Source organism: Wyeomyia smithii, chromosome 2 (assembly GCF_029784165.1).
Source record: "Wyeomyia smithii strain HCP4-BCI-WySm-NY-G18 chromosome 2, ASM2978416v1, whole genome shotgun sequence".
NCBI lineage: Eukaryota > Metazoa > Arthropoda > Insecta > Diptera > Culicidae > Wyeomyia > Wyeomyia smithii.
Window position 1 is genome coordinate 232,380,798 of NC_073695.1, and position 10,397 is coordinate 232,391,194.

A 10,397-nucleotide genomic window follows, 5' to 3' on the forward strand; every position below is an offset into this window, starting at 1 on the left:
TCTGCCTACCGTTGTGCGCCCTTCGCCACATCCAATCGATGTGTCATAATTGGGATGAATTAATTCGAATTGACGAGCAACAGCGAGCCTCCTACTGAAAATGGGCTTACTATACAAACGCGAAGAGACCAGTTGTTTATGGTGTGCTTTCAAAGTTGCGACCGTTTTTACGACTGCCAATCGTTTCGATACTGATTCGGTGATTCATTCTATCGTCTCCCAACAAACCAAAAAAAAAGTCTGGTGGGATTTTCCATCGGAAATTCAATCAAGGAGGGCGTTATCGATATCTATTGTTGTGATTCGATAATGTTGTCTTTACTCATACGTGGATTTTGTGACTTTTGCACCTCAAACATTGGACAGACAACGCATTGACAAACAATCGTGATTATATTTCCGTAGGAAAAGAGTAAACATTAGTTTAACGAAAGTTGCAGTTACAAAAGTTATCTCATTTCCATTCGTATTAATTTAATATGATCATGCAATATGGTGGAATTAGATAGCCCTGTTTTGCATTTAATGTGCTCGAAAAAAAACGGGGTGACCTGACAGTTGCTGTCAATTTTTTTTCTTTCTGAATAATAGTCCATTGTCGTATATCTCAAGCAGCAAGGTGCTTGCGCTGTTATAACATTATATATTTAATATTTTTGCTGTTTGGCTGCTCATGAACAAATACCGCTTTTGATTCCCACATTTAGAAATGATATCATTCCCTTGGCTATTTGCTACGTTGCAACACTGTATGTAGCTTAGGATTAAAAATAGTAATTACAATGTCATTCCCCTGGTCATTCCAAGGGGTCTATAAATTTACCAAACTTCTTGTGTGTAATTCACTGCTCGAAAAAGTCTCAAAGTTTACTCAATTGGGTTCTAAAGCCATCAGGGAAGTGCTGCCGTCAAGAGTTTGCCTGCCGAATCGAATCAAAATTTCATTTAAAAAAAACTTATCCACAATATAAGATGTACATTGAAAGTGTACATCTTAGTGAAAACAAACGTTAAGTTTTTTTTTTTTTTTCATTTATAAATATATTTATTCAAAAATAACTCAATGGCACTCATGGGACGTTTACTCTATTTCAATTGTTTTAGGTCAAACAGCTTCTAAAGGCTACTCACACTCACGTAACTCTCATATAGATTGTCAGAGTATGCGTGTTGACAAAAGCAGAAACATCTCTTTCCTTTACTCTTGTGTGCAAAAAAACAAACAATCTTTTATATTGGCAGTTGTAAGTCCTACTGATAATGAAGTATCACAAAAGTATGTTCAGATCACCACTCAAGAATTTCTTTCTGAAGAGGTGCTGGACAATCAACAAACTTGAATGGAATACGATATTTTATCAAAAACTTCGCAAACTTGAAAGCACCAAGAGATGATGTGATTTTCTTTATCCCCATTAAAAGAACTCCCGAGAGCACTTTTTATTGAATTGATCAAAATTTACAAAAGATGCTTCGAATTAGCATATTTTCCTACAAAATAGCAAAATGACAAATTTAAACACTACAATTTTCAAACCTGAAAGGAATCCAACTGAAGCATAAAGTTTCCGAACAATTAGTTTACTTTCTTCAAAGAAGCAAACTTTTTGAAAGAATAATTCTTCATAGAATGACAACACATATTAATGAGAATTTAATTTTTGCAAGAGAGCAATTTGGTTCCGCGATGGGCATTCGACTACTCAGCAGTAACTTAGAGTAACTAATATAATTCAAGCTAATAAATCTGAAGGCTTATCCACAGGTGCTGCTTTCCTGTACATAGAAAATACATTTGACAGTGTTCAGGCATAGAGATTTAATAGCTAAAATGTTACCAAATAAAATGTTTACCATTTGTCAACAGGAATTCCAGACTTTGTCTCGACTTAATTGTTGATTTGCAAACAAATATTTAGACCTCCAATGTTATATGCAGTCCCCATCTAGACAAGTTGTTGTACAGCCAGGAAGAATATGCTCCAAAAGATATTTTCTTAAAATTTACATGATTCAGATATCAGTAAAAAGTACAGTTTGCCCGGCTTTTCCTATTCTTTTTCTTTATTTTTAATACAAAAAAAACTTTTCTAAAAAGTGATTCATAGCCAGTCCAACATATCATTCATTCAGTGCTTCGTTCCAGCAAACGTACGACTCCCGCACAACGTTCGGCGCAATTTCGCCGTTTAGAACTCGACACCGCTGAACAGCGTCATCCGCGCTGCTTCAATCAGTCTTTCAGCCAACCAACTAGCCAGTCAGTCAACCGCGGCAAGTGTGTTTATTTTCTTTGTTTAATTATACAAGTGCTGTACCATAAACACGTATCCCCGTGCGCGAGCGTTCAGCGTCGTCGTAGCTGGCAACCCGAACCAGCAGTAACCGAATCGGCCGCGATTCCGCGTGTTCTGCTTCGCGGCAGGCTGACTATCGACGAGCTAAACTTTTATTTTCATTCATCGATCGTTTAGCGACAAACTACGAGACCAATCAGGAAACTCTAGCGGAGCGGCGCCTATTACCGCAAGTAGCACGAGGCGGAAGGCGTGCCCCTTCGTCGTCTCCATTTCCCGCTTGGAATCGTTACTGCCGCCGCTCATGTGCGTTGTTCCAAACCGGCGATGGTGGATTTTTCGATTTGCACATGGGCTGCGGTACGGTAATTAACGTCAACCATACATAGCGTACGCCACGTTTTTAATAGAAGAAAAATATCGAGACTTTATGCAGTTATGGGAGCGGGCACGACTTACTGCTTTTTAGAGGAATCCATAGCCAGTCGTGCCGTTTCGTAGTGAACGGGTATTGCAAAAGCCGAGCAATATTTCACCGACGTAATTTGTACAGCTGTCGACTTACAAAGAGCAAACGGAAGCGCCGTTGATGACGTGCTCCACCAGTTTCTAGATTCTACAACATGACATCACTCCTATCACAAAGAAAATGTCCAAGCTAGTTTTGCTCTAGCTAGAACGATAGGAATCTGTTGTTTTCTAATAGATCAACCAATTTGTGGCCAGCGCTAATTAATTGTTAAAAATAGCAATCATGTGATACCGATCAAAATAACTGAGCGACTGTCAAGTCGCTATCTAGTATCAAACTATGCAAACAATTGCTAGCACCTAACTTTTTCCCAACTTCTAACCTTATCTACGGTGCTACCTGGCAACATTTCATGTGTTCGGCTATCGTGATTGAATACGGTAGCCACTGGAAGCCCTCTTCACCTACATGATGACGCTAATGCCAAGTACTTTACGTAATCGTCGGCCGACTCGCTATATAGGCCATTGTGTTTACTCTCGATCTTACTGTGTTGCTATCTCTTCACTGAAACTCACAGTGATCTCATCAACTTTTTCGCATAGAAAACATCGTTCGTCGCTCAAGTTTATTTAAATGTTTAGACATTCACACGCCAGCTGATGCCACGCGTCGAAACCGGTCATCAATCGCGTCCTATTATCCGTCAACTCACCCTTCTTCTATTACCCGGGCGCACTGGAACAGGTCTCTTCCTGGAGACAACCTATCGCCAAGCTTCGTTAAACGGTACCAATCGAACGCTGCCCTCAGCGCAAAGTTTGCATAATCATATCCGCACTTCAAAAGGCCTTGGCTGTTGTGATTGTATATGCTTGGGTCCATATTTCAAAGTGCTGTCACAGTCAGGTTTTCCCGCGCACCTACAAAAACACACTCGCTTGTTTTGCACGATTATCTCACGTCCATCATCGTCGCCATCGCCGCAAAGAGCGCCACCGCAAAACGCATGGAGTCACACGAAGCGCGGTAATCAGTGTTTTTCCTTTCCGCACCTAGCGCTGGTCCGGAAAACAAGGCCTTTGGAACCGGTTACCATCGTCGACGAGCCGACGAATTACCTGATGGCGCAGGGTCCTCAAAAAGGGGGCACAAACCGGGCGATTATACAATTTCGAAGCGAGGGCATACGGAGGGAATGGCTCCGCTGCTTCGCGGCTAAAACTAGGACACTTTCACCGCTCGTTTGCTTGGTCGATCGGGTCTTCGCGTTGCGTGCCGCCACGCTGTGGCGTACGTCCTTCAGCAAGGTTGCGCAGCCAGTTGGGTCTATTAAGAGGCTTGTTTACGTCTCGAGGGCCTCCCGGGGGCTGCTGTTGTGTATGCCTCCGGAATATGACATAAGCGACCCCCTCTGCCCCTTTCCAAAGACCTCTCGAATGGTGCGGTGAAAAGTAGCACACCGCGTACCAGGGGTAGGTCATCGGCCGCAGTGAGCGTGCGAAAGCAACAGTGATCGCGCGCACAGTTCGCGCTCGAGCTTCGCCACAGATGTGCGGATGGATAGATAGATGATTGCGATGTACGCGAGCGCGCGCGTGTCTGGTGGGCAATGGTGCGCGAATTTCCGCAATCTTTTCGGCTGCATTATGATCGATTTGTTGTGGTTTTGGAAAATGTGGGACAAACCCGCAATGCGCTGGAAAAAAACGAGGGGGAGGAACGGTGCTACGACCACCGGGGAGCGCGGGTATTTCGTTAATTTCACTTTCGTTTGTTTGGCTCGGTGACCCAGTCTCCGAAGCCGGTATGCAGCAGCATGTTGGATAATAATAGGGCGTAGACCATCGGCAGCGTGTTATTGCTTGTTTTGTTGTGCTTACAAAGTTGAACATTGTCGGTGAGGTCCAAGATTTGAGTAAATGTTAGAGCAGAAATATCTTTTTTTAGTTTAATTATCTGTTTTCGTTACTTTGTAAGTTAAATTGGGTTTCTGATTTTTACATATCAGCTAAATGAGTGTAATTTTCTGAGCGAAACGTGATTTTCAAAAAAAAAAACTATTATTGTCATTCGATTTTTAAATGAAGATTGAAAAATCACTCTAAACCACTACTATGACAGTTGGTATATGGGCGAACTATCATTGTATCGATTTCGAGCAGATTTCGAGGAGTTTTAATTCGTGATTTAAAAATCGAAGAACAACGATAGAAATTTTTTGAAAATCACGGTTTGCTTAGAAAATGTAGCTCTTTCAGATCATATAAAAAACTGATATAGCTAAACAACCCAATTCAAGCCAGATCGAAACTGGTCACAGAAGTTCAGTTAAAACTATAATACGCATGAAAGTATGCTATACTTCAAGGAAGTGTTTTGGGCCCATTTTATACAATATTTTTACTACCTATCTGCATGATTTACCACCTCGTATTAAGAAATATCTGTTTTGTGACGATACGTGCATTCCCGCAATAGGCCAAAAAGCTTTCGTGTTATATGCGTTAAGATTAAGGTTTAGCCTCAAATGGGGCTGACCAAGCTGACTACTTGTGACAAATTTACAATCACCATAGCTAAATATAGTTTTTAGTTAATATAAAAATCTAATTCCAATTCGACAAAACTCTCCAGGATCGGAATAATTTTGCATTGTAACTATTGTTATCCACGCACCCCTCGGTTACAAAAGATAGCTGCCATGCAGATTTTAATTATTTTGTGGCATTTATAAAGTTTCTGAAGCTTCATATTGTAGTTTTCTATTATTTACGCAGATTTTTTCAAAATCCGTCCAAATTTTGACAAACTTTTGCCTGTACGAGGGCCATTTTATCAAAATTCAAATAAATTTACTCTTGAATTTTATTTAGATTTCACAGGGTTTCGAGCGTTTCGAGCAGTTGCCGATACTTTTCAAAACAGCTGGCAACTCTGCCATTCAACCAACCGATTTATTTGTTTATTGTTTTATTTCTTGCGTGTTGCAGTTACCGGTTGTGTACTCAGCGGGAAATGTTTCGATGACTTAATGTAAATCGAAGCAACCACCAAGCAAGTTTAACAAAACTTCAAAATCACCATTTCGGTTTAGATGTTTTTTTAAATTTACTAGTTTCAGTTAATCAAAATTTCTTTCGTAGTGTCCAAATTTTCACGTGTTCTCACAAGCTCCAGAAATGTCTTCACTTGACTACAACCGTTCAGCGACGGATAGCCTGGTAAGTGGCCCAAATCCTTTCATCGTATTTCTGTTGATGATTGGAAACTGGCAAGTTTATTGTGCTGCGGCTGCGGTATCAGCTGATAACGCAACTTGATACCGACAGGCCGGCTGACAGTCGTAAAAATTAAAACTCAGCGTAGATAAGATACGTTACCATGTGGTACGAGACCCTGGGTGGTTGATTTCAAGTTTCAAACTACTTTTCGGTAGAATTTTGTTATTTGTTGATCTCACTCGGGCACGTCCCCGCAGGCTATTGACTTTCAAAACCAAGGCCAATGCTCCCACTTCATATGTAAAAGTAAGAAGTAGCCAAATCGATTAGAATTTCAACACATCCCGTCAGCAGAGTTGATGAAATAAACTCAATGAATTACTCATGCTGATGCTAAACCATATTCAAATCCGCGAAACAAAACGTTACCTAACTGGATCTGTTTTTCTCTATTTGCATTGTCTAGAATCAAACAAACTCCAGAAGCACAGCGCAAATGACCATCCCGAGCACCAATGGCACAAATAGCAGCAGCAATAATGCCACTAGCAACAGTAATAGCAGCAGCAGCAGTTCGTTAATTGGTAGTATTGGCCACCACGCTACCAGCAGTCAGATTCTGCTGCAGCAGAATTTCCACGTGTCCCATCAGACTCAACACCAGCAAAACCATCATCATCAGCAACAGCAGCAGCAGCATCAGCACCATAACCACCCCCATCATCATCATCAGCAGAGCAACCATCAGTCGCACCAGCAACAGCAACACAACGCACGCCAGCTTTTGATTCATAATACCCTAACCCGCACCGCGTCACATCCGGTAGGAGCTAGCAGCGCGACGTCGACAACCGCAGCAGCTACTATGGAATCACTGATGGAACTACTCCGAATGTCCACGGCCGCCAGTATGCTGGCCCAGACGAACCGTGGCACAGCAGCCGTGGCCGCTGCCGTAGTCTCCGGTGGGGGTGGCGGTGGTGGTGGCCATCGCAAGCTGGAACGTACCCAGTCGGAACCGCTGCCACAGCAGGTCAATACATCAAGGTAAGATTCATTATAATTTTTGGCTAAAAACATTTGTTCCTGTAATTTGTACCCTCTCCCATACTTCCTACCGTTATCTGAATTTAACCCAAATTTTCTTCCGTCCCTCCTTACAGATATAAAACCGAGCTGTGCCGGCCATTCGAGGAGGCAGGCGAGTGTAAGTACGGCGACAAGTGCCAGTTCGCCCATGGCATGCAGGAGCTGCGTAACCTTCAGCGTCATCCAAAGTACAAGACCGAACTGTGCCGCACATTCCACAGTGTCGGATTCTGCCCGTATGGTCCCCGTTGTCACTTTGTACATAACGCTGAAGAGGCCCGAAACCATAACCGCTCGGTAGCTGCGTATCATGCTCAACTGGCAGCGGCCGCCGCTGCGGCCAATTCCGGCAATAACAACGGTGGTAATCTGAGCCAGCAGTCCAACGCGGCGGCTGCGGCAGCTGCTGTGCTACAGCAAGCTCAGCTACAGCAAACTGCTGTTCTGTTGCAACAACAACAACAACAGCAGCAGCAACATCAGCTTCCGCTTAGCCCGGCTCTGTCTATGTCCACCGGATCGGATAGAGCTTCGCCGATCGGGTCACTCTCTTTGTCACCAACAACATCGATGGCAAGCTTCTTCCCGGAACAGGGCAGTCCAACTTTCCCACCGACTAACGGGCAGCAGCAGAGTGCTTTCAATTTCCCAGCGTCGCCGCCCGCCAGCCCCATTGACGGTTTGTCGCCAATGACCACTCCTCCGCCACCTTCTCCGTCACTAGTATCCCTGAAGGGTGCTGCCAACGGCAACAGCGGCCTGGATGCCGATGCAAGGCTTCCAGTGTTCAATCGGCTCAGCTCCACGGTGGATGCCTTCACCAATCTGATGATCTAATGTGGTGCAGTTCTACTGTCGGTGTGTCTGTGTAAGTGTGTTAATGATGTGATTTGCTTGTGGTTGGACTTTTCTCTGTACGCACGCACGCTCGGCGCAAGTAGACAAACACACACGCATACGCATTCACTCATTCGTACACACGCGCGCACTAATGGTTTGTGTACATATACTTATCTAGAGGAGTAGTGAGAGAAAGAGTGTCCAACTGGACAACGCAAAAAGGAACTATTTATTTCCGAAGAAAAAAAAGTTTGATCAAAATAATCAAAAGCTGCAACATACACTCAAAGTTAACCCTATAATGGCACCGATATTTATTTAAATGAAATGGTCTGCAAATTCATGCGTGCAGAAAAAAAAAACAAACAACCTGAAACGGTGGAAGAATGGAAACACTTATTTAATTATTTATTTTTATATTAAATTTATAATTTTATTTAAATCAAACTTAACGCACACGAACACACGCACGGTCACCCTCTCAAGCACAGCCCACTATCGCCACCCACTGGTGCGACTGTGGGTTGGCTGCAGGGCGGTTAGTTTTCCCCGTGTGTATGTGTGCGTGAGTTTAAATACCAACGAGAGCTTCCAGTGAGAAACCAATTTTCGATTTCAAAACCACTACTGCATACAGCCGGAAACAAAAGGCAAACGAAAAAAAAAGCTATAACCCTAGAAACCAATATTTGCTATCTTGTGTTTCCATTACAATTATTAATATTATTATCACTAGTATGGTTATTATTATTGTCAGCCTATCTTTATTATTTTTTAATTTATTTTATTTATTTTTTTCTGCTGCTTACTTTTCCAACTTTTATTAGAGAAAATGCGCGATTTACTCGCAGAACAGTTCAAACACTTTTTTCCGCTATCATGCAACTATGTAAAGTCACAACACACAGCCAACGAATTACGCGTTTGTTTGAAAACAAAATCAATTCGATTTCTTTTCTATGCATATATATAATAAGCTCAGTACGGTTTAGTTTATATTTATCTGAAATATATATTTTCTCGTAACTTATATCGCATCATCGACAGCAACAATAACAATTTACGCAACAAAAGTTCTGTTTATATAACATTATTTTGGCCACCAGCCTAGTGCCTTAACTATTTATAAATTCTAAATAAAAAAAACCCTTCTGTACAGCATCCTAGCAGGCTGCGTTGAGATTTCGTTTATTTTTGTTTTCTTTACTTCCATCGAGTCATGTACAGGTTTAGGTTTCATATAAACACACTCAAATGGCGTTCAGTTTGTAACGCAGCGAAACTCCGACCTGCTAGGATTCATGCGTATCAGCTATCAGGGAGTAAACCTACTTTCACCACTTTTTTGTGTGTACATTTTCTTTCTAACGATAAATTCTACTCTATACACTGTAAGAAACAAACAAACAAAAAACAAATCCTGTAGTTTGTTAAGGATATCATGATTCTTCCAGCAACTGTGTATAACAAACAAAGAGACGAAAAAAATATAGTAAAACAAAAGTTCTAAACGATTGATCCGGGAGAAACCGCGAAACGTTCGGAGGGCCCCTCGCTAGGTACATTTTCTCGTTCGTCTGGATTTGATAGGTGTTACTTTCTGTTTTAATTTCCTTATTGTGATCATAGTTTTTAATAACTATACTAAGCCTACTGCCATCTGTGTTACTAGGAGACGTGCGAAAGTCAAACGCGAACGAAAAAAGACAACCGATTTTAAGTCAGTGACTTACGCGCGCCAAGCCGTGCGCGGAAAGTCCGCGAAGGGTGCGAAACGAAGACGACGAGAGTTCGAGCTGATATAGGTGCCAAAGCGAGGGGCCTTCCGCCTCCCGAGGACTTGCTTTAATTTCCCATTGTGAGGTTAGTTTGTAAGACAACAGAGACAAGAGAAACAGAGTTTAACCATATTTTATATGTATAAAAAACGAAGAAACACTCAGAAAATCTTCCATTAGATTAAGACAAACCTGTGTTGAAGAAATAAGTTGACGCAAACAAGTTTTTTTTTCAGATACAATTTTTGTACAGTTTTACACCATAGAACAAACAGCAAATTGAGCGATTTTCACTTCACCTCTTCTGTGGGTTCGAATCGAGTCGACGCTCCAAACCGTAAAACTCCCCTCCTACTTCTATCTCTGAACCTTGCACGAAAATTTTTGTGATTTTTTTACGCTAGTTAGCCTACACAAATCGTAAATAAAAGACAAATTTCTTAATGAAAGCTACTAGTTTTGTATCTATTTCTTGCAAACAGAAAAGAAAAGCTCTAGTTATAGGCTACTGCGTAATATTTAATACAATCTCCTGTAACGAAAAATAGTGAAAAATACACAGCATCGGCAATAAGCAAAATGAAAAGATCTCTCATACTTTTTTCTATTTATTTATTGCATTTTTTAGCCGCCTAACTTATTTAAATTATATATACGTAAATGTAAGAATTCACGTTGTTTTGCACTTGCCCAATTA

At 41.6% G+C, this 10,397-nt stretch overlaps 1 protein-coding gene across 4 annotated transcripts in view; it reads left to right on the forward strand.

The window, feature by feature from the left end:
- Positions 1–10,147, forward strand: part of LOC129722555 (protein TIS11-like) — a 33,808-nt gene extending 23,661 nt beyond the window's left edge. For 3 of the 4 annotated variants that reach the window (XM_055676085.1, XM_055676086.1, XM_055676087.1), the window contains 2 exons: positions 6,460–7,040; positions 7,157–10,147. In XM_055676085.1, the coding sequence (XP_055532060.1) occupies positions 6,460–7,040; positions 7,157–7,919 (1,344 nt within the window). In that variant the 3' untranslated portion in view covers positions 7,920–10,147. Of the gene's footprint in view, positions 1–5,800; positions 5,994–6,459; positions 7,041–7,156 lie in introns of those variants that run through there. The other variant, XM_055676088.1, reaches the window with a different exon arrangement.
- The last annotated feature ends 250 nt before the right edge of the window (positions 10,148–10,397 follow it).